The sequence below is a fragment of the Crocodylus siamensis genome, chromosome 2 (assembly GCF_052110815.1).
Source record: "Crocodylus siamensis isolate JL-2025a chromosome 2, ASM5211081v1, whole genome shotgun sequence".
Lineage (NCBI taxonomy): Eukaryota > Metazoa > Chordata > Crocodylia > Crocodylidae > Crocodylus > Crocodylus siamensis.
Window position 1 is genome coordinate 257,930,825 of NC_143396.1, and position 24,980 is coordinate 257,955,804.

Sequence of the window (24,980 nt, forward strand, 5' to 3'; positions counted from 1 at the left end):
TCAGCTGTTAGCTGAAGGTTCTCTAGAGGAGAGCACCTTAGGAAATTTCTGTTCAGGTTCTAACAAAGGTTAATTTTTCATATGCACCTTTGCAGGGCTGGGCTGGTGCTTGAGCAGATAAGCACCAGCCCAGCCCTGCCACTGGGGCTGTCACAGCAAGGAGAGAGTTTCCTCATTGCTTTTGTGATCTTAATTTTATTGTTGACATAGTAATGGCTTTTTTCTTATCTTCTCTAAATTCATTTCCCCTTCTCCCCTCCCTCTCGTTCCTTACACATTATCTTCCAGTAGGCATGTTAATTAACCTAAATTTGGGAAGCCTGTTTTGGCAATAAAGAATTTAGGACAGCTGGAACGTATTCTGGTGTCCAAACCAAGGACAGGAGGCAGTTTCCTGGAGCTCCTGATTTATGTCCACAAATGTCATTTGCCTCCCCAGATGTGATAGTAGGCCAGGGGTGCGCAAAATACAGCGTGGGAGCCAGATGCAGCCTGCCAGGCCATTCTATCTGGTCCGCGGAGCCTCTAAAAAATTTAGAAAATTAATATTTATCTGCCCTGGGCTGCCTATCATGCAGCCCTCGATGGCTTGCCAAAACTCAGTAAGCAGCCCTCTGCCCAAAGTATTTGCCAGCCCCTGTATTAGGGGTATCTAAACTGTTCCCTCCCCACCACAGCCAGGTACTTGCTTAGGGGTATATGGTGTGTATGTGTATTTAAGAGGAGCTGAGGTTTTGTCTCTTTTTTTTTTCTGAAAGATGTTCAGAATGGCAAGTCTTGTTGGATGGCTATAGACATACTTATTCACATTCTAATTAGACCGCTCCAGCATTGCCTCAGTGTCATGTGTATGAAGCCCTGCCTCCCCCTGTGTTTCAAAATGGCCACAGCATTGCTTTGACTAAACCTTGTGGAATGAGCTTTAGTTAAAGTGCCCCCGCAGCCATTTTGAAGTATGTGGGGGTGGGGAACGACTTAATACATGTGACAGTGAGCCATTTTAATTAGAGTGGCTATCCAAGAACTACTCTAATTAAAATGTGCCCCCTCCTTCCCCCCCCCACCTCTGAGCACACATATAGACAGCTTTTTGGATTTTGTTCTTGTTTGCTGAGGGTTGTTAATTGGCCTTATGATAAGTAAAATAACTGTGCTTTAAAATGAACATGCAAACGGCAAAGCTGCTTTTGACATGTAACTTGGGCGCTGAACTGAAGAGCTTGCTGAGGTTAACATTTCCCTATTATTAACTCACAAAAATAGGACAGATGAAGTTTGTCACATCTTTCCCCACATGGTAGCTTCCTATGGCCTGATTGGCCTTCTTTCTCACTCTCTCTCCAAATAAAATGAGGTGGGTGGTTTTCAGAAGTCAGTCCTTTACTTTTTTCTCTCTTGCATTTTACTTTCCCTGACCTTAACTGAAGAAACATACGATAGCTTTAATTGTGAATTAGGACCAAGTAATATTAAACTATTCTCATATTATAAAAGCCTACGAGTGTCTGTCTGTCTGTCCATAACACTTTATTTATGCTCTGATTGGCTGACAAACAACCAATCAGAACATGAAGAAGCATGCTGGCCTCCCCTCCTCCCCTTCCCCCCCCCCCCGCTCCCTGGAAGTGGTGATGACAGAGTGGACAGAAGGGCAGGGCAAGGCCAGCAGGGTTGGCTTCAACCCCTCCCCCCGCCCTGCTCCCTGCACTAGCCAATTGCCATTCATGACAGGCAATTGGCTAGTGTATGAATAAAAGTGTATGAATAAAAACATCAATGAAAATATGTAGTTCTGTTCTGAAGAGGGACTATTTATATAAACAGGTGACAGAGCATGTATATGTATGTACACACATACCCTGCCTTTACTTATACACACACACACACACACACTAGTGTAGATGTATGACATAGCATGAATGTATTTGTATGTATATGTGTGTGTGTATTCAAATTATATATTCTATATATATACATATATATGCAGTTTACATAAAGTAGACAGTGACAAAGAGTCTAATTTAAAACCGAGTTTTTAAATGTTCGAGACAGGTGCCATTCTTAGATACTGACATCCTCTACCTGACATCCTCTACCCAGAGAATGTGCTTGCCAGCACTTCTTCCACTCTGCTCTGGAGGATCTATCTCTGAGGGTTAGAGTGGGTGCTCAGTATCATTATAAATGTCATTAAATTCTGGGTGCATCTACTGAGATTGCCAAGAAGGTTTCTACAAGAAGAGATAGTTTTTGTGTTGTGAACACCTGTGCTACTGTCAGTTAAACTGAGAACCACCAAACTCAGTTCACTCAGGTAGCTGTTGACTGTTGTTCAAATTTATTTTGAACATGGCCCACATGTGAACTTGGTATTCCCGTAGTACCTTGTCTTGTTCTTGTTCAGAAAGATGCTCTTATTCCCCTTTCCTCTTCGTGTATCCTCTTTCCTCTTTGTGTAATATGGATTGTGTTACTGGATAACTGTACATGTTGTTTTTCTTCTTGCAGCTACCTGCATAAGAACAAATACCTGAAAGTTATTGACGAAGATGCATTTTTGGGCGTGCATAGTGGACCAACCCTGCTGTGAGTAGGAAAAAAAGGAGGAACAGTTTTAAAAAATAATTATGATTAGGCCTCTCTATTGATTAGACCTCCTACAGATTATCAGTAAAAAATAAGGGAAGGAGTAATGGCTGACTTGCACACTAATATCAGTGAAAAGGGTTTTGCTGTGGAGCTTTGTAACCTAAGATAAATGTGTGCTCAAGAGACTTGGGATCGGGGTTGATTCTCAGTAATGCCAGCTCTCATGAAAAAATCACAAGGCAGATTGAAGTCCCCTAGGAAGTGGGGCAGTGGCTGGGGTGAATAGGGCCTCAGGGCCAAGGCAAGTCATGCAACAGAGCTATGGGTGGCTGTTTATCTGTGTGTGTGTGTGTGTGTGTGTGTGTGTGTGTGTGTGTCTGCCCCTCACTCCCAAGCCACAGCTCCCCCAGCCCTGCTGCTGCCCCTCACTCCTGACTCACAGTGCCCCACATCCAGCCAGGGAGTGTGCCCTCTCCCCCTCCCAACCCCAGGCTCCAACCCACACACACACACCTACAGCCCCCCACACCTTCACAAATAACACCCCCTGCCCACATACACACACACTTGAAAAATAGCATCTCATGATTTAGATTCCAAATTTCTCGATTTTTAAGAGTTTGTCTCATGATTTTTGACATGGTGGGGTTGGCAATACTGGATTCTCAGTCTTTTGCTTCTTGGGTTTTGAGCCAACTGTTCAAAGATTCCTTTGACTAATTAAAGATGACTTATTAACGGGAAAATATGTGCTTTATTTAAAAAATGGGGTTTTGCAGCTTTTAATGGTTAAAGGAGGCCTGAAAGAAGTTTTAGAGAAGGTTTGCATTTTATAGTAGAAGTTCAGATTCTTTCTCCTCTTTATTCCTAAAGACTATGTGTGAGTGGGGTTATAGCAGAAGTAGCAAGGACATGAAAATTGGGATGGAAAGACATTTTAGTTAAATGGCTAAAAATTATTTTTTTCCTGATTATTTTTGTTATCTTCTATTTAATTTGGTCTCCATTCAGCTATTTTTTTGGTCCTTCATAAAAATCACTAAAATTAGGGAAGAGAATGTTTGATATTTCTCCTTTTAAAGTAAAAAAAAAAAAATGTTTGAGAAATGCCTGTATAGGTTTGTATATATGAAAAAGGGAACAAACCTCGTTCTTTCTCTTTCCCCTTCCCCCAGTGCCCCCCCCCCCCCCAAAAAAAAATAGCTTGGCTTTTTGGAAAGGGATTGATAGACTCAAAAGCCAGTCTAACCAATCTTTAATGTAAAGGATGAATTCCATCATGTGGAAAATGGAGGTGTTGGGAAGTGTGGGGTCACACTGAAGTGTGGAATAACACAGCAAGTGAGACAGTCCTGTAGCTTCTGATACACCTGCAGAAGATTCTGAAATTCCTTCGTCAATGCAGAGCAGCTAAGTTGCAATGGTGAGGCTATGAAGTGTTGCTATGCTGCTCACTCTAAATTAAGTTGTCAGCTTCATGCTCTGTTCTGCAAGGCACCCTGGTTGCATCTACATGTGCAGTTAGTTTATTTCTCCTGGGCACAGTGTTTAAATGTGTGCCCAGGACCGCAGCACGTTGAGCCAGGATGGAGCAGCCCCTGTCTGGCAGGGGGCCGAGGGGTTAGTCTGTCAACCGAGGGCTGCTCTGCCCTGGCTTAGCATGCTGCGTAGGGGCTGGCTGAGGCACGAGGGTGCTACAGTGTAGAACTAGCCGGCTGGCAGCCCCACACTGTAGCACCCAGCCAGCCCCAGTCACCATCTACATGTACACTTTGGCACACATAAGTACTCTGCTGTAGGATAGTAGTTGTCCTGGATAGTACTATCCTACAGCAGAGTTAATTAATTTACGTGGTTTAATCAAAAAGTTCTAAGACTTGATGTTCAGGGTATTGTTCATCAGGAATTTGTGCCGAGTGGTCAAACAATCAATCAGGCCTTTTATAAAGAGGTTTTGATTCGATTGAGGTATAAAGATAGAAGAAGCTGTGTGAAAATGGTCGATGGCTTCTGCACCATGACAACACTCCTTCACACACTGCTGTTTCCATTCAAGAATTTTTGGCTGAAAAAAACATTCCTATGATACCACACCCTCCATACTCACCTGACCTTGCGCCATGTGATTTTTTTCTGTTCCCAAAAATCAAAATGAAGCTGAAAACAAGGGGATTTGATGACATTCCAACCATCCATAAGAATGTGAAAGCAGAACTCAAAAAACTCACGGCTGGAGACTTCCAGCATTGCTTCCGAAAGTGGCAGGAACATTGTTCCAAGTGCATATCATCTGGGGGAGATTACTTTGAAGGGGACAGCTCATAAAAATGTTGTTTGTACACTATTCTTTAAAATAAAAGCTAAGTCTTAGAACTTTTTGATCACCCTTTGTACTGTGCCCTAATACAGGTATACATGTAGACAGAGACACTTTGCTGTGGAGCTAATTAGTCAGCTCTGCAATAAAGTGCATGTGTGGATTTACCCCCTGTGGGTACGTCTACATATGTCATTATGGCGACATTGTTATTGTGCCGTGATTTAGTACTCACCAAATCAGATTGCATAGAAGCAAGAGTCCCTGCCTGCTTAACTGTAAAAGTGTTGACCTATGCAGTTTCAAATCAAGCCTAAATTCTGTATCCGAGAGTTTCTTGCTTGTGGCCATCAGTTCAATGAGTAAGATAGAACCTAAACAGAAAAAAGCCAGAGTATGTAGCAGTTTAAAGAATACATACTACTACTTTTAGTATTTAGTTCTTTATTTCTGGCATGCACTTTGAATTTCAGTTGAATCAGCCAGCTATTCATCTCCGTTAGAAACTCTGTGTGTCCTTAGTTCACAACAATAAAATTCCTAACTGGAGACAGATGTGATTCCAACAGGCATTACACAGAAAGGAACTGCTTTGCAGAAGAACCCTAATCAATTATTATGAATTTGATCACTCCATGAGATAAATTTATGATGATAAACAAAAGCTGTTTATTCATGACCAGCTCCTTGGCTTAAAAAGTGACAGTAATTTATTTTGTTGTGATCCCTAGAGTTACTGGTGTTGCACAGACTAACACATTCTGAGGATAGTAGTGTGCGCTGTCAAGTTTCAATTCGTCTGTAACTTCAGGGACTTCTGTTACTCTTAGACCATTAGGAATAGTATCTCAGTGTGCTTCATTACGAGTTTTTTTTTTTTATGAAAGATTTATTTTCAACAATAATTTAGAACAAAATCCTCCTATTATGAGTTTCTCCCTGTTGTCTGGAGTAGCCATAAAGTGAATATTTCCACTCATGCACTACTTTGATTTGGCCCTAAGGGATTATCCACTGTAATTAACAAAATTTTTCTTTGCACAGTTTTGATGTCAGACAACTTGCTTGAAAGCTCAGGCAGGAAGCTTAAGGCTTTTCTTAGCCCTGCAAGTCTCCAAGGCAATGACTCAGTTTCCCTTTTATTAAATGGGGATAATTAGCATGTATAAAACACCATGAGATTCCTAGAAAAAGGCATGGTCGAAATGCCTGCTACTTTTCTTATTTTTAACAGATGGAATAAAATAAATGAAAGGTAGGAATTCAGTATTTTCCCTGGTATATTTATTTTAAGATGGCATTCACCTACATTTTTAATGTTAAGTCACAAGTTTTTTTCAGATATAAGCAAAGTTGAGACTATGCTTCTCTGGGTGAAGGAAACAGAAATGCCACTGTTCTGAGCTCCCTTGTGACTGATTCCTCTTCAAAACTAAGCAGGCAGTACAGTGAGGGGGCAGCTCTTTTGTACAGGAACACTTCAGCAGTAGAATGACAGCACACTCTTCTTTACCCTATAATGAGATCTTGGCTAAGATTCAAAGGCTCATTGGGCTTAATTTCCTAACTGTATCAGCCAGAACAGCTGTCTGGATTCTAGAGGAAGAGTATAAGTTTCAGCAGAGTAAAACAAAAAACAAATTAAGGTTCATAGTGGCCTGGATTTCTAGGCATACTCTTGGGGTACAGATTCTCTTTATAGAACTTCCTTCTAGGAGCTAAGACTCCAGGGCCCAAACACTTGTTCCCTGTGGCTGAGACAAGTACCAGCTCCTCCAGACTCTTCAGCTGCTTCAGTTTCATAGGTGCTGTGGCTTACAGTTTTTCCATAAAGACAGAGGTTTTGTAAAAGGGATTTCTATAATAGTACTCTTTTCTTTTAGACAGCACAACAGCTATACAGATCTTAGTTTAACGCAGATCTTGTTACCTACATGCTCGTTCCCTGCATCCGGTTCATTTCCACTCTTGAGGATTCTTTGAGTTTTAACCAAAGTCCTTTAGGTGTCCAGGCTCCCCCTTGCCACCCCTCTGCTCCCATAGCTCATGGCTTCTTCTCCCAACTATGCAGTCTATGACTTTGTTCAGTTTGGCTGATCCTGCAGTCAGAGTCTCTTCTCCCTCCAAAAGCCTGTCTCAGTGTTCTTTTCTCCTGTCCCAGCTCCTTTTGTCTTCCTGATCCATCCAGCCTCTGTGTTTTCAAAGGGATTTACTAACCTCTCTTATCTCTGTTTCATTTCATGGGGAAACTTCATTCAGACCCTAGGCTTCTACAGAGAAGAATAGTGTTATACCCAGAGTTAGTGAAATGTATCAGAATTCCTAAACTTTACATAGATGGTTTCCCCAAATCACCATCATAGAAATGCTTTCCATCTTCCCTCAGCCCACATGAAATCCTAAGCACTACCAGCTGACCATGTTCTGCAGCACAGTTGTAGTCATCTTCTAAAATATTAGAAAAAGAAGACTGAACCAGTAATAACTAAGGACAAACTCACTGCTGCCCTCTATGATATGCCCTGTCATATTAAGCCTTCAGAATAAAGTTCCAGTCTGTGTTTGTCATGGATTTACTCCTGGTGAAAGACTGACAACCGTGGAGATGGAAGACCTTTGTTTATCTACAAAGGCAAGCATTATTCATTCAATTTTCCACCGCATATCTTGCCCTTTTATGTGATCTAGAGGTACCACTTCTAGGACATTGTCACTTGTAAGGACATACAGCACTGATGAAGTCCTTACAAAATCTGTTTTGTTTTATGCTGATTCCTTAGTCCTTAGTACTAAATGTACTAGTCTGAGTACTACAATGAAAGCAGCATTGTGGAAAATCATAACATTTTCAGTAATGTAAATTATTTTGACTTGAGTATGTTTCTTTATTTCATTAAAAGCAATCTGTGGATCCCAGCCGTGTTTTAAGCATACAAAAATGTTTTCACATTATCTAAGCTTCATCATGTGTAAAAATCTTGTGTACTCAGGGTCACTGTGGGAAACAAAGTCTAACTTAAAGCAGATGTAAAGGCTAAGGAATAAAGAACAAAGGGCTAATCTTGCTTATTAAACCAGAGGCTTTGTAAGTTTGATCTTGGTTTTCATGGTTATAGTCACAATGTTTGGTACTTTATAAAAATCTAATTTTCTATTATATTTACTCTGACTTTTTTGCCTTCTGATATTCCCATTTTTTCTTGTTCATGGTGTTTGGTAAGGGAGAATCTTTTTACTTTGTTATAAGTCTATAAAAAATAAACTTATTGTTACATAATTCCTTTCATTATTATTCTAGGTCTCTGAGTGCCCAACAAAATTACATTATATTGTCTGAAAGTTTTATTTGATAGTAGAAAACTATTGCTTCTTGGGGTCAAAATCTAAGAGACGTTGGAAAGTGTGAGTGCATTTTTCTCCCCACTTTGTTACCCATTTATCATTATATCATCTTTGGAGATATGTGTGGCAGAGCACCTTTGGGTGCTTGCCATTTGAAGGGCTAGTGCAGGCTACAAAAAAGCCTGCAGGAGGGAGTGGCAGAGAGATGCCCCCCTTAGAAGGATTTTAAGGGAGGTGGTATATGGCAGAGCACTTCTGGGTGCTTGCCACTTCAAGGGTTTGAGCAGGCTGTGAGGCAGCCCGCGGGTGACAGCAGAGCCAATCAGGTGGTCTCATGACAGGTAAGAAGCAACCTGATTGGATCAGGGTGGAACAGCCTCAGTATAAGAGCAGGCCCTGTGGAGCAGAGCTGGCAGTTGCTGCAAGGATGCTGCCAAGGTAACATCAGCCAGCTGGAGATCTGCCATTCCCAGGAACTTTCAGGAGGTCAAAGGAAGGAACTATGGGGAAGGAGGAGGTTCCTAGGGACCCAATGGGGTCCCAAGCCCCAAGGAAGTGGCTGTAGGCCTGGGATTGAGGAGAGTCCATGTGCACCTAGGCCCATGAACAACACATGCCCCCAGTGGCTGGGGAGGGCACGGCTGTGCTGGCAACGACAGTAAGCGGGGAGCTCCTACAGACAGCACCAACACTGTTGGTGGCAGGGGGGGAGGATAACAAGTGCCAACCAGGGGTCAGCAACCACCCGCAGACACTGCTGGCAGAGTTAGCAGTGGCCAGCGGCAATCGCTGACTGCCCACAGATGCTTCCAGTGATGTTGGAGGGTCGCGGGGGTGAGCAGTGACTGCCCACAGGCACTGCCAACAGTGTCGGCAGCACCTTTTAGTAGGAGGTGCACCGCAATGCTCATGGAATGCACGTACACCTGCGTGCACCCCCGACGCCTTGCCAATGCCTAGACCTAGAGAAGGCACAGGCCAGCCTAGGAAGAGGCTTAGAGCTTGTGAGCTTACTGAGGGCCTAGATAAGCCCCTGATTAAAACTGGGGGTGACTCAGGGCTCAGAGGAGAACAGTGGAGTGAAGGGCTACTTGATATAACATTGATGGGGCACCAGGCAAGCCCAGTGTAAGAGAACTGCTGTAAGGTGGGGCCCTGCTGAATAGGAAAGTCATCTGCTGCTAGACTGAGGCCATGGAATCTCAACTGGTCAATGCAAGGGGACAAATAAGACCACCACGAGGGGCAGGCCAGGGTTGCAGAGAGCTACTGGCACCCTGACTGGCCTAGTGGTGGGCCAAAGCCTAAAAGAGGCTGAAGGTCTCCTCGATGTGGGGGGACATCACTGCCAAGAAAGGACAGGCAGTCAGCCAGCCAGCATGCTGGAATGATGGAAACTGAACCACAGTATGTGGTAGGAGGAATCCTATAAGGGGTCTCAGAGAGATGGGGCCAATGAGTGAGAGTTATGTGATGTGATGGGGGAGGCTGTAACAGAGTGCCTATGAATGAGCAGCCCAGAAGGAAGAACATCCAGGAGCCCAGTGAAGTAGGTATAAGACCAGGGCAGATAGGCCTGCATTAGTCTTGGGGAATGACCTAAAACTACACCTTGCTGGGGAGGATGGTGTGGTGAGGCTGCCTGTGGCAGGGCAGTCTCCAGGAAATGCTACACCCTTGCCTCCTTAGTGAAAGGCGAGTATGGGGCACCAGAAAGCCTCAGCCCCTGCTGCCTTGTGGGTGACCCTGTGGAGGGGAAAGGCTAGGGAAGCACACCCTGCAAGAAAAGCACCAGGACTGGGCAACAGCACAGGGGCCAGGAGGGCCCAAGCCTGAGAAGGTGAGGCTTGGGTAACAACACAGGAGCCAGGAGGGCCTGAGGCCCAATGCCCGAACAAGTGAAGCCTAGTGGAGGCCTGAATGAGAGTGAGGCCTAATGGGAGGCTGAGTGAAGTCTAGGTATGTCAGCAGATGCCTGGGGCCTGAGTGGGTTGCAGGCCAAGAGTTGGGTCCAGGCACACTGACAGACACGTGAGGCCCAAGGGGCGCAAGGCCCAGAAGTCCCAGTGAGGGGGCAGAGTAGTGACCCCAGAGCAGAGATACAGTGTGAGGGGCTTTGGGCCTAATGAGAGGCAAGAAGTCCCAGTGAGGGGGCAGAGTAGAGCCCCCAGTGAGGTGGCATGTGGCCTAGACACCTCTAAGGACACCTGAGGCCGAGTTGGGCCAGAGGCCAGGCCAAGGTATGTATGAGGATGCCTGAGGCCAAGTTTGAGCCAGTGGCCAAGCACAGCCCAGCAATGGGGCCAGGGGAGTTGGAAGTGATCTTTGGATGCCATCTGCAAGGCATGGAACACAGTAAAAGGAAGGTCAGAGCCATGTATTATGCCTTTAGCATTGGGACATTAAATGGGCAGCCTCTTGCCTAGAAGCAACTTCTGTGTTACAACAAAGGCATGGTGGGTGAGGCAGGTGGGCAGACTGTCCTAGATAGGTGGGTGGGCTGACATTGTGACTGGCCCTGGGACTGCCCCCTGTCACAGTATTCAACTAATGTATAGATGCCAGAAAACTCAAAAGAATTTGTTTTCTTCCTATACCAATTCTGCAGGCTTACATTTACATAAGATTTAGGTCAGCTTTCAGATCTTGGGATTCTTGCATATACCCAAACCCCTAAGTTTTTGAGGTTCCCCAAGCATTGAATTCTGGGTTTTTTGTTGGATACTATTTTCTATAGCGTCCAGGGAGTACAGATGTTTGTATTAGTTTTGTTTCTTTAAAAATGGTCAATGTTTTCTCTACAGTTGTGAAAGACATAGTATTTTCTGTACTATTTCTATGAAAAATATACATGGCCCTTGGACTGTGACAGTCAGAATTAAAGTTGCTGTTTCCTTGCATGTAGTCCAAAGAAGTTTTTTCTTGTCCTTTTTTAAATGTTTCCTTTTCTATCCTGAAGAATGGAGAAAATCCTATACGGGATTCTAACTTACAGCATTTAGACTGAATGCAGTCAAATAATCTTCTAAGTGTATAACTTTTAAAACAAAATGAGAAGCAACAATGCAGAATGTCCATTTCACCAGCATGCTTTAGAGACCTGCAGCATGCAGCATTTTACCAGCCTGCAGGTGTGACTTCATTATTGCCATGAAGTATACCAATGCCAAGTTGAGAACAGAACAAACTAGAGATCCAGACACCCTCTCATTTTTAGCAAAACTCAGATCTGGATTTCAGTAAAAACTCTGTCTCCTGCCTATTTTTAGGATCTGTCCACCTGACTCCAGAAAGCACTTTGTTTAGATGGTTGCAAAAATAACCAAAGAGAAAACTGGGTAGGGATATTTGAAAGCCCAAGTGATGGAGACAGAGGCTCCAGCAGCCACAAAATTCAAAAAACATTGCAGCAAAGATCTTTTGCTGAGTAGCAAAATGATCCATAGTTCAGGCTGAATGCTGACAAAAGGAAGGAGGAGAGAGCTTTGTGTGGCAGGCTGGGAATGTTACAGCAGCTTCAAATATATCAAAAGCCAGAAGGCTTTTAAGTATATATGAACATGAGTATAAAAGGCTCAGTTTGATAATTACTTGCTACTTATTTGTTACAGTTTGCTAATTACTTGCTAATTTGCACATGACTAGTAGCTCCTAATTTACTTAATGTTTCCATTTTTAGTATGCTAATATGTTGTAAATATCAATATAGGGACAAGTGCAAGCCACTCAAGACAGAACAGTCTGGGAACTGACTGGCTAAGCAACAACTCTCCAGAAAAGGACCTGAGGGTTACATTGGACAATAAGTTGAATATGAGACAACAGTGTGCCCTTGTTGCCAAGGTTAACCACATACTGGACTGCATTAGTAGGAGAGTTGCCAGCAGATCCAGGGAAGTGATTATTCCTTTCTATTCAGCACTGGTGAGGCGATATCTGGAGTATCATGTTCAGTTTTGGGGCCCCCACTACAGAAAGGATGTGGACAAATTGGAGAGAGTCCAGTGGAAGGCAACAAAAATGGTTTGGGGGCACATGACTTCTGAGGAGAGACTGAGGGAACTGGTCTTATTTAGTTTTGAGAAGAGAAGAGCGAGGGGGGATTTAGTAGCAGCCTTCAACTATCTGAAGGGTGGTTCCAAAGAGGATGGAGCTGGACTGTTGTCAGTGATAACTAATGACAGCAGAAGGAGCAATGGTTTAATGGTTTGAAGTACCAGCAAGGGAAGCTTAAGTTACATATTAAGAAAAATTTTCTTGTTAGGAGGGCAGTAAAGCAGCCTACCTGGAGAGGCTGTGGAATATCTACCCTGGCCTGCAGGGACCTCAGTTGGGGTGTGCCTGGAGGGTGAAGGGAAAAGCACCCCTAAGCAGTGGAGCGGTGGGAGGTGTCCAGATAGCAGCCTGGGCAGTGTCTCAGGTGAAGAGCAGGGGAAGGAGGGGGATTAACACCCCCCCGCCTCCCTTCCCCCACTGTCATGGGACACCAGCTGGGGTTTGCCTGGCTTTTCCCCCTGCTCTCCGTTCAAGTGGCAGGGGGCATGTCGAGATGCCAGCCTGTGCTGCCCAGGCCACCAGCTGGACATGCCCTCCACCGCTTGAACAACGAGCAGGGGGGAAAAGCTAGACAGACCCCAGCTGGGGTCTCATGCTGGTGGGAGAGGGGAGGCAGGGGGGTTTAATCCCCCTGTCTCCCCACTTTCACCTGAGGCACTGCCCAGGCCAGTATCTGGCTATACCCCCTGCTGCTTGAGTGGTGAGCAAGGGGGGAAAGCCAGGCAGACCTTGGCTGGGGTCCTGTGCTGGTGGGAGAGGAGAAGATGAATTAAACACCGCTTCCCTGGTTCATCCTGCTCATCCCAGCTGAGGTGTGGCCATACCTCCTGCTCTCTGCTGGAAGGGTGGCAGTCCCCACCCCTCGCCCCAGACCCAGGCTGGGGTTTTGTGGGTCAAGTCAGACAGACTGGGCTGCATCCCCAGCTAGGTTTCCCTCCCCCACCCCTTTGTCAGTCAGCCATAAGTGGTAGAAGTGGGGGCTAACAGGGCTCATCCCCCCAAATGCAGGGCAGAAGATATGGTCAGAGGGCAGCCTGGCCAGAAGCTGCTGCTGCAAGGGGGAAGGGGCACGCACACTCAGATACCCTGCACAGCCAGGATTGCAGCTGGCTTAGCAGGCAGGTAAATTTCTTTTAGTCTGCTTTCTTTATGACTGCCTGGGCTTGGGGGAAGGAGGCAGAGTGAGACCCCTACAGTGCAGGAAGGAGTGGGGTAGGGGCAAGGGCGAATCATTCACCCCTGCCTCTTCCCTGCTCCCTGCTGCACTGTGGGGATTGCCCCATAGCCTGGCCTGTCCAGGGCCCCATTCATCATGAACGGATCCCCAGCCAGGCCGGGTTGTGAGGAAATCGGAGCCCAGCATCTCCTCCAGAGGCGTAGCACTGAGGAGCCAAAGGAGGGGGCATGTGCCCCCCTGATTTTTGCACAGGGCAAGGATGGGCTGCAGCTGTGAGCTGAGCTGTGCTTCCGGCCTTTGCACCTTGCTGCTGCTGCTTTGAAAGCGGCACGGCATGGTGCCATATAAGTCCTGCTGCTGAGTGGGTCAGGCAGCTAGGCACATGGCACCATGCCTCACCACTTTCAAAGCGGCGGCAGCCAGGCGCAGGGACAGGGAACAGAACCCAGCTCACAGCTGCAGCCCATCCTTGCCCCATTCAAAGATCGGAGGGACCACATGCCCCCCTTTGGCTCACCAGCACCAGGCCTCTGGAGGAGCTGTCTAGCTCTGATTGTCCCACGACCCACCAGAAGCAGCCCAGTGCAGCTCCAGCCTGCAGTGGCAACCCATGCATTGACCTGGTATTGCAGTGCTTCCAGGACCGGTGCAAAAAAACAGAAAAAAAAAAAAAAAAAAAAAAGCCTGCCCTGCCCCATGCAGTTCCAGGGGCATACATGCCCCCTATGCTTCCCAGGGTGCACGCAGTGGTGGGAGCTGCCCCCTCCCCATGCCCTGCCTCAGCTGTGCAGGGCCAGCAGCAGCAGCAAAACAATGACTTTGGGTGGGGCAGGTGCAGGGGTCCCAGGAGGTCTGTCCACTCTGGCCTGGTGGCGCAGCTGAGGCTGGCCCTGCTCTACCCCCTCCCCCCCAGGCAGTGTGGGGCCAGGACCAGCGCGGGGAGGCAGCTGGGGCCAGGGCTGGGGCTGGTGTGGGGCTAAGGAGCGGTGGATTCATTGGCATGGGGGGGCACCAGCACCACACAATGACCCCAGGCACAGGGGAAGGGGCGGCCACACAGGTGCAGCCAGCCCCAGCCCCAATCCTGGGCCCAGATCCACTCCAATCCCTCCCAATCCCAGCCCCACTCCCTCCCCTGCCCCTTCACCTGCAGACTTTCCTGCCTGGGAGCAGGCGCATGCACACATGCATACACACACTCAGCCCCCTTCCCCCTCCTAATTTTTTTCTCCCTCCGCCTATGGACCCAGCCTTCATTGCTTTGGCCAGACAGCAGAGGGGTGGGGCAACCCTGCTCTGCTTGAGCAGTCAGCACAGCACAGCCCAGGACTGCAAAGCATCCTGGGATGCTAGGGGACTATGATTTAACTTGAACTAGGAGGTCACTTCCAACCCTAATTCTCTATGATTCTATATTGACAGTATATAACACTTTCACAGAAGTTGCCAGGGAGGATACTAGAATCATTTTCAGATGGGTACATATCTCATAGAACTTTGGGTGTACAGGACAGGGAGGTACTTTGAGATTATGGGATGGCTACACTATCTGTGTGTTTCTGCTAGCAGGATGAGTAGTGAAAGTTAACTTTCACATTTAATTTGTCACCTTTAGTCTTCAAAATTAATACTCCAAAGAAAGTAATACAGAAGTTCATGCCTCAGTTACTGTTTCAGGATGACTGTAGGTTCAGGCAGACATTCTTGCCTTGGGTCAAATTTAGGACTTTTTCTTTGCAATTCTAAGGGATAGATACTTACTATTTTCAATTAATGAAACCTGAGATTCCTACTAAGGAAACTCAGTCTTACTTAAGTCCTTAATAAGACTCTAAGTGTCCTTTTAACATTACGTCAGCTGGTTTATTCAGGCCAGTCACTAATCCCAATGAGATTATGTTTCTTGTATTTGAAGTTGCTTGGAAAAATGACATGAGAATTTAGTGCTGAAGCTGATAGAATTTCTTAATGATACTATCTGTGCAAAATTATATTCTTATTGCAAGGTAATGTGAAGCACATACCATTTTCCTTGCATCAAGCTGTACTTCCTGTCTACTTTAATTTATTTCACTTTGGTCATTAGAAATTGTCGCGTCCGAGGACCACTGCACCCTTGACCTGCAAGCCTGGGTCGGCACGACCGGCTGGACGCGGGTACGATACGGTGGTCATACAGGTGGAAAAGCGAGAGGAGTCAGGGAGTTTAAATGCGTTTTGGTTATACAGAAAGTTTATTTTTACTTACACTACAGGAGATTGTAGCATAGGAAGGAAGTCGTGGTTACACAGTAAGAAAAAAAAATTCAGTTCAGCTTGCAGATGCTTTTCTGTTGCACAGATCATAAACTGCTTGGTGCAGATTTTCAGCAAAGCGTACAGGTAACTTTGGTTCAAAGATGTTCATGAGCTCTTGGTGAGAACGGATGAGTCGACAAAATCATATACACCTGAAAATTTTCGCTGCAGGTGGGGAGGGACTGGCCAGATCGCTGACTATGTCTCCTGGGTGTGTGTGGAGGTCTCCACCGAAGGCGGAAATCTTTCCAAAACTAAAGGTTTTCAGGTAGCCAATCACAACACACCAGGCTTGAATAATTACAGGACTGCCAATTATGACTGTGAGCAGACTTTGCGTGTTTCTTACTTCTGCTCGGGTTTCATGCAAGAATGACTGCACATGTATTTTACATTTAAGCTGGGGGAGGGCTGAATACGGAACTATGATGACAAAATATGTTATGTTAACCTTTTGACCTTTTTGCCATCGGCATCTGAAATCAAAGATTTTTCTTTGACATGCCCCCTTGCCGATGGCAACTTTGGTAACATTGTTTAGAATTGGTCGTCCTTCTCGTCAAGTTTATAAACAATTGGCAAGCATGTATATACAAAAGCAGAAAGCATGGTTATGCGTTTTTTGATTACACTAAAAAGGCAAAAAAGATATATAATATTATTATTATAAAAATAAAAACACTTAAAATAGGTATAAATATGGGAAAAAACCATTTAGAGATGTCAAAGCCAAACCAATTGAATAGATTGTTTAACCAGCTTTCTTTATTTGTGGTCATTTCTTGAAGTTGGGCAGAAAGTGTTTCAAGACTATTTAAAACTTGGGTCAAATTACCTCCATCCTGGGGAGTAAATTCAAGGCAACAATGTGAGTCATTTTTAAACATAGCACATAAGCCTCCGTGCTCAAGTAAAAGGTAATCTAAGCCTAATCAATTGTAATATACTGCTGCTTAAACTTTTTTGAATGACTCGTCAATATTTCGGAACCTTTCGGTAACTAGGTTGGTGAGGTTAGCAACAGTTTCAGTTAAAAGGACAATTTTGAACGTATTCATTTTTGATCCATACGTCCAGGGAAAATAGATGCCTACTTTGTCCCAAGAATCTATTAGAGTCCAGGCATAATCGACTTGTTCGTGTGTGAGGGAGGCTCGCTTTGTACAAGAAAGACTGGACTTTGTATGAATAGCGGTGGTGGTTTTCTTCCGACCTACTTGGAGTTCTTTTAGGCTTCATAAGGAGGTTACTGGGGTTAAAGTTTCACTAGGAGTAAGAATGGGGTATATGCTGGTAGCATTGGTTTTGAGATTAAACCAAACCCAATCAGAGGGTAAGTGTCCATTTGGCATGGGGTAAGTTTTCTATAATGGGCGTTTTAGTAAAGTTGTTGGAGTTTTTGAAGTCACTTCAAAGACAAGGGAGGGCTAGGTCTGTATAAAGGACTCCTGGCTGTGGGACGGGAAACGGGCAAGGTTTAGGTTTAAAGCACTTACTTACATTCACTGTTACGGCGTTGAGCATATTTAAGGTAACTTGGTGTTATAAGCCAAACTGGGGTCGAACTGTTAGTCTTATGACAGTTAGGACGGTTTTTTTCTTTGGGATTTAGCGGGTCACAGGTAGGACATTGAGGCCATAATGCGTGAAGAATACTACATAACATGCATATATTGTGTTGCATTTTCGGCTCTGTTAGAAAATGGTTTCGGCCAGCAGTCCAATTAACTTGAAAAACATAGATACAATCTGCAATTTGGGAAAGGGAGCTATTAGTTAGGGTAATGTTGAGCACCTTGAGAATTGTTATTATGGGGGTAGAACAGTTAATGGTATCGGCAGGACAACGTGGTCCAACACACATACGGCCATTTAAGCATGGGGATAAACGCAAAAGTACTAATAGTAAAAGGTAACCCTGAGAGATCTGCTGAAAGAAGATTACAGCAAGAAAGATTAAGATAGTGAGATATATTAAAACTAAAAGATGGTCATCCAAGATGGGTGATAATGCCAGTGTCTGTCGCTGCTGTGAGTTTCGGGAAACAGAGTCGGTAGTCTATCGTTGAGTTTCAGTTTCTTCAAAGTTATGGCATTCGGTGGTAGAAACAGCCAACAGCGTTAAAAATGAGTTGTGTTGAAGCATACATGAGACGGAATACACGACACAGCATATGATGAGGGTCGCAATGGGTCTCATGGTGTTTACCTACAAAAGATAACAAAAACAGCAGTATCAAGAATATTATATAATTCATATAACTTTTTGCTTAGTGTGCCTAGATAACCAATTGTGATGCGCTAAAAGGTGCGGGGGTCCTGTAGGGCCGTCAACATCTTTGATGACCCAATACATGTTCGGATATTGTCCAGGGCGAACAACTTGGCTTGGGTTTTCTAGGTAATGGTGGGGCCACACTGTAGCTTGCTGTAATATTGTTAAGTTCAAAGGATTCATAACTGGATTTTATTGGGCATAGGACGCTCCAATCACGGCATGGATCAAATGGACAGCATTAGGTTGTTTGGAACCACCATCATGCCAGACATGCGTTTTTCTCATAATTGCGTTCACTACCAAAGCTGGCAACGCTAGTGGCCAGTGGTCATTTGCTGTTATGGCTTGTGGATCTGTAACTATTCCTCTACTCCAGGCTGTGTTTTGAACGAGGTGAATAGCTTCCTCTGCATCAATGAGTTCGTTTGTTGCTTCTATTACAAGGCGGCCCATCCAAACAATGGGGGTTTTGTCGGGTTGGATCCTCGTTTCCTTGCAAAGATCACTCATTTCTGCTCGAGTTCTGGTGCGGACTGTTATTGTGGCCTGGGGCTATCCACCCCCTGTTGCGGTATACTTGACTACGCTGACAGGGAGAGCTGAAGTTACTAGTTCTCTTTCATCAGCTTTACTTGTGCTTTTAATTAACCATGTACCATCAGGTTCCTCTGGATACAGAGGGGGCGGTGCGGTTGCTAGGGTAGGCAGAGTAGGAGGATGACCTGGCCAAGGGGTAGGCGTGATCACATCTGGTGACGTCAGATCGCTCTTCATCGGTGAGGCAGTGACAGGAGGATAGCCCTGCCCAGAGGTAGGTGTGGCTTTATTCGTTGACGTCTCGTGGTTCGCCGTCAGTTCCTCCAGGCTTTGGGTACAGCTTCCTCTTTGGCTCGGCACCAATTTCAGAGCGTGGCTGTTTACTGTCAACGCCATTTTCAGGCGTTGGCTTCCCCTTTTGTTCAGCACCATTTTCTGGTTGTGACTTCTGCTTTTGCTTGGCGCCATCTTTGGGCGGTGGTGAAGTGCTGCCTTTTATCACCAGTTCCTCAGCATTTTTACTGGCTGTACTTAGTTGTGAATCAAAGTTTGCAACTTCACGCAACAAAATAGACACGGTACGGAACAAGACATTAATCATTTTCCCCTTGTCCCATTTGGAACCAGCCCACTTTGTCACCGTACGACCCTCTAATTCCAAGGTTTCACGGAGTTGCGTTAACAGTTCGTGTGCGCGTGAATCAGGTGACAAATTTGGACAGTTAAACTTATCGGGCAGGGTGTCCTCTCCCCCTTCCCATACATGCCAGATGCAGCGAGCAAACTCTTGGGCAGGTGTCGGGTTCACCGCGCGGTCAGGTTTCACTCGCGCCAGAGACAAGTTCCCGACCTCATCTCTGGGCCGGAAGGTGACTCCTTTCCAGCTCATAATGCATCCGAACGAGCTGGGAGTTAACTGAATGGCCCACTCCCTGCCTCCTGTTTCTCCGGCAAGAGACATATAGCCGGTGATTACTGAGTTAGCGAGACCAACTGCTTGGTGGTAAGCGATGTGTGCCCACAGATCGTCTGAGCTTGCACAATCGCAGTCTCCTGCACGCTACGGGCAGTGGCGGATCAACTCTGACTCCATTTCGCCTCTCCTGTATCCTGTTTGTGATGCCATGTCACATCCGAGGACCGGTGCACCCTTGACCTGCGAGCCTGGGTGGGCACGACCGGCTGGATGTGGGTACGATACGGTGGTCGTACAGGTGGAAAAGTGAGAGGAGTCAAGGAGTTTAAATGCGTTTTGGTTATACAGAAAGTTTATTTTTATTTACACTACAGGAGATTGTAGCGTAGGAAGGAAGTCGTGGTTACACAGTAAGAAAAAAAAATTCAGTTCAGCTTGCAGATGCTTTTCTGTTGCACAGATCATAAACTGCTTGGTGCAGATTTTCAGCAAAGCATACAGGTAACTTCGGTTCAAAGACATTCGTGAGCTCTTGGTTAGGACGGACGAGTTGACAAAATCGTATACACCTGAAAATTTTCGCCGCAGGTGGGGAGGGGTCAGCGACTGGCCAGATTGCTGACTATGTCTCCTGGGTGTGCGTGGAGGTCTCCACCGAAGGTGGAAATCTTTCCAAAATTAAAGGTTTTCAGGTAGCCAATCACAACACACCAGGCTTGAATAATTACAGGACTGCCAATTATGACTGCGAGCAGACTTTGCGTGTTTCTTACTTCTGCTCAGGTTTCATGCAAGAATGACTGCACATGTATTTTACATTTAAGCTGGGGGAGGGCTGAATACGGAACTATGATGACAAAATATGTTATGTTAACCTTTTTGCCATCGGCATCTGAAATCAAAGATGTTTCTTTGACAGAAATAATGAAAAGGTGCTTAGAGAGAATATAAACAAGGGGAAAGATCAAAATGTGATTTTGATAAAATGCTACTAACATAGACAGGGGAAAAATAATTTGGTACCAAATACCCAATGGAATGATGAAACCTGGCAAGCTGGAATACTGTAGGAGGGGAAATAGCAATCATATCAGAGAAGGGAGGTAACAGTCTCTCTTTGAGGTGGGAGTGCAATACATCTGAGAGATTTATTCACTCTGGCCCCAGTAATGACTGCATAGTCAGCATCTTGTGTAGATGCGGCCTCTGTCACGAGAATATTTGAGTACCTTGCACATAAAAACAGTAGCATTACAAATTCCTTAGTGGACTTCATGGAGTCTTCAAAACTTTGACTTGGGAACATGGTGTTTTTTTGTTTTCTTACGTTTGTGTCTGTTCAGTTGATTTATTTCACATTTTTGAAGAGGAGGAGGTGAGTATGGACAAAAGGAAATATCAGGGTTGAGTGAAGTCTTTCCAGAAGTGTTGGTTGTAGCCATGTTGGTCTAAGGACATAGACAGGGTTCTTTGGATTTACCCAAAGAACCTTGTCTTTCCAGAAGTTAACTTCTGCAGTATTTCTTAAATGGAGTGAGCATGGATTTACCTATTCATCTCTACAAGTATGTGCCAAATTCAGATCTCCACAACAATTAATACTTTGAAGAGACCGTGCTTTAAACTGGCACCTGAAACTGTCTGGAAACCAAGAGAGCATCTGGAGCACAGGCCCGATGGAGATGATGGAGGGCCTAGAGCTTGTGTGTTCTCTAATCATCAGTGAACTACAATAATCCAGTCTGGATACAAATTTATACAGCACTATTAGCAGGTAATTATGTAGTTGGTGGACAAAGGTTCCGAATGAGATGCAAATGAAAGAAGACAGTTTTAGATGCTGGTACTACCTGGTCACCTACACTAAGAGAATAATCAGACAGAACACACTCTTTAAAAATCACCTTGAATTAGGTATATGACTGCCTCCCTTCCACTGCAATAAGGGGCAGTGTCTTGATTAGCTCTTCAAAGTATTTACCTTTCAAACTAGCATAATTTCACTTTTGAAGCCAGCCCACATGTTGCTTCTAGAATGAGGGGAAGCCCAAGCCAGCTCTGACCCCAAGCTGTTCTGCCCCTGCCCCTCCCTAATTATAGCTATGCCTCAGGAAGCTACCTTTCAGTTCATTTCCCAAGAAAGGGACCTCACCTCTTTAAAGACAGAACTGTGTACCCAGCATCCCAAGCAGCAAAGCAGACAACTACTCTTTTTTAAGGCATTTACTGGGGTAAAGACAACAACACATTCTCACTCTTCCCAAAGCAGTCCTTCAAATCCAGCCCACACAAACCTGACTGTAGTTAGCTCAGCTACTCTCTTGTTAGTCCATGTGTTGGCTACAAAGGACCAACTCGCAGGATCATCATAAAATTCTAGTTTATTAGATGGATGCAAAAGTCAGATCATAAACCTTGGGACTGATCCCCTGAAACACACATACATTCACGCGCGCGCACACGCACACTCACAGTAGCTAGCTATGAACACTAAGCACTGGTGTCAAGATATACCTATCCTCAAGCGCTGGAGTTTGCCGTCGATGGCCAGTCAAGGCTTCTTTTAGTGCACTGTTACTTCAGAAGGGGGTCACCAGCTGGTTCTTCTGACTGGGCAGGCAGGGTGCTGGTCAGGTCGAAGAGGGTGCCATTGGGGGGTCATTCTTCGCTGCCTTTTATCCCTCTCTAGAAGACTTTGGTGATTCCCCAGTTTTTGGGCTTACCCAATCCAGCGGTCATTGACTTTGTGGGACATCCCCTTTGGTGGTTGCTGGATGGCAGCTGTTAACCCCACGGATCACGTCCACAGGTACATGCAGTCTTGGGAGTCCGTTGATAAAGTTTGATTAATTCACTGCAGTGATGCATAGGGCTCTGGGGCCGGTTGATGGGGGGGGGGGCAGTATTCAGTCCCAAGAGTCAGTTTTTGGTGTTGATTGGTTCAAACCGGGGGTTCTGTACCTTTAACAGTGAAGTTTCAGAGGGTTCCTGGCTCTGTATTTATCCTTCCCTCTGGTTAGTCTGTGGTTTCCTAGGTGTTAATTGCCTCTCGTTAACTTGTTATCCTGACTAGCTACTGTGGTGCACAGTCAGTCAAGATTCATTCAGGGACCTGCTCAATACAGAGAAGCCCTGGTTTGATTCCTGCCCTTGCTAACATTGTTACATGGTACACCTTACTTTTAAACTTAAAGTACATTTGTTACAAAGTTAAAAAGCATAGAATATAAAACATAAAAGGGTGAAATGCCATGTCACATACAACAAATAGACCAAATACAATGGGGGAGTGAGGGCGGCATACTAATGCAGAATACTATTTTATACCCATAAAAGCATCTACAAACTATATTTTTTATCACAAGTACACCTTATATTCTGTAAAAATAATAATAATAAAAGAAGAAGAGGGAGGAAAGAAGAAAAGGTAGAAAAGAGAAAGCATCCCCAAAAGGGGGCAAATATTGTAAACGGGGCTTTTGCCATATGGAGGGGCTTCACATTGGAGGGGGGGCAGGCAAAAAAATGGTTTCTTGCTACACATGCAGCCCCAAGCACCCCAAAACAAGCTTAGTTGTTCCAGACTCTCCAGCTCTCCACCAACACCATTTTTCAGGCTGCTCCTTCCATTGTTTGACACCTTCCTTGTTCTTTGCCACCCTTGATGGCTCATGGGTGCCACCTCCAAAGGATTTTTACCAAGCCCACCTAGGCTTGGTAAACATCGGCGAGGCTTTTCAACAAGGTTATTCAATTCTCTTGTTGCCAGAGGTGCATCTTGTCTCATCTGTGCCAATCTGTAGGCAGCTCTCACTCTGAGCAAGTGCCCTGCTAACCCTTCTTCCCCCATGTACAAGCTAGGCAGGGAAGCTCAGGCATGCAACATTATTACTAAATGAACACACGCAACCCAGAAACATTACAACAACACAATAGTCTGTCACCAGAGCTCAGTCTGCACATCTATGCAGTGTTATTCTCTTACTGCCATTTCAGGGTAACAGCTGAGGTAATCTCCTTAGGCCTGGACTCTTGGCTATGTATAGAAATGCCCCATGCACATTTTACAGTGCTGTAATTTAGAGCACTTTTTATAGCACTGTAAAGTTACAGCACTCTGAAACATGACAGAAGTGCAGTGTTTGGGGCGGGGGAGTGGGGGGGCGTGATTTAGTTCAAAAGCGCGTCACTGCCATTTTCTCCATGCTGATGTGCATTTTGTTGCTTATACAACTGCACGCGGTGCGGCGCAATTTGCCTCAGCTCGCATGTGGAGCAGACTCGACTTAGTTCAAGTCTGCTCAGAAGCGGCAGATGCCCATTGTATTGTGGGACAGAAAAGTATGTGTATAAATGCCCAAGGATGTTTGTTGATAATACCTGGAAATCTTAAACTAAACTGTGTCTCAAATTCTTCAGGTACATTATCCTTCCTCCCTGCTTCTTGGGAGCTAAATGGGCTGTAATGAGTAGAAGGAAATGAAGATTCGTGCGGGCTGTTTTCCCTTACATAGAGGGGAGCAGTGCAGCTCTGTGCCTGAGGTAGCCGCGTGATGCCCAAGGCAGTGCTGGCTACCACAGTGCTGCAGCGATTCTTGCAATCCCCACTCTCCCCGCAACAAAGGCAGTGCCTGGGCGTGCTGCCCTGATTGCCTCCGCTATTTCAGTTACTTTACTGCTCGCAGGGCGCTTCCGGTCTTTGTGAACCAGTGACGCCTTTCTGGAAAGTTCTAAATTTGCGTGGAGGAGCAGGGCTAGGCCAAGAGTGCAGTTCCTTTACTTTCTGCTCAAAATGCACCACTGTTTAGCCAGTAAGGAGGCTCATAAAAAGTCCCTCTTTTTGTCCCAAAGGGGAGACATGTGTGAGAGTTATTGTCAGATAGAAATGGAGCAGCGCTGACCCGTGCTTGTATACTTTTTCATTTACACTGCTGGCACAGTTACACCAACTTGCTGTGGGAACTCAGGACATGGGGGTTTTGGGGCAAAGGAAAAAGAAGCATTTTAGTATGCTTTGCACTGCATCAGTCCCGGCAAATCAAGCGGACTCCATGGACAGAAAACACTCTTATTTACATACAGTCATGCTCTTTATTACTACAACTCTTGACATTTGAAGACACAATAGCAATATGTATAACTGCCAGCTTTCTCAATATAATACATATGTAATACAAGCTGATTTCGAGGTTGTTAAGAACATTGCTGTAGTTTTATGACAGTGGTTTTTTCTTAAAACATGGCTTAAGACAAACTACTGAAAACCTGAGAAAAAGCAGCTTGCTAAGTAGAAGGAATAGTTCACCTGAAAGTGTGTTTAAATTTACTTTTTATCAACCTGCCATCTGAGAGTTTAAAACTAGGGGTCTTAAAGACCTTTGTAAAAAGAGTTTAGTATTTCTTTGTAAGCGCTGGTTTGTGTTAAGAGAAAGTAAAGTAGCCAGTTTGGGAATCCTGAGTTGTACAGGTG

At 45.2% G+C, this 24,980-nt stretch overlaps 1 protein-coding gene across 9 annotated transcripts in view; it reads left to right on the plus strand.

Annotated features, from left to right (window-relative positions):
- Window positions 1-24,980, plus strand: part of TSHR (thyroid stimulating hormone receptor) — a 197,691-nt gene that overhangs the window by 152,162 nt on the left and 20,549 nt on the right. For all 9 annotated transcript variants that reach the window (XM_090033820.1, XM_090033827.1, XM_090033821.1 and 6 more), the window contains one exon: window positions 2,509-2,586. In XM_090033820.1, the coding sequence (XP_089889946.1) occupies window positions 2,509-2,586 (78 nt within the window). The remainder of the gene's footprint in view (window positions 1-2,508; window positions 2,587-24,980) is intronic.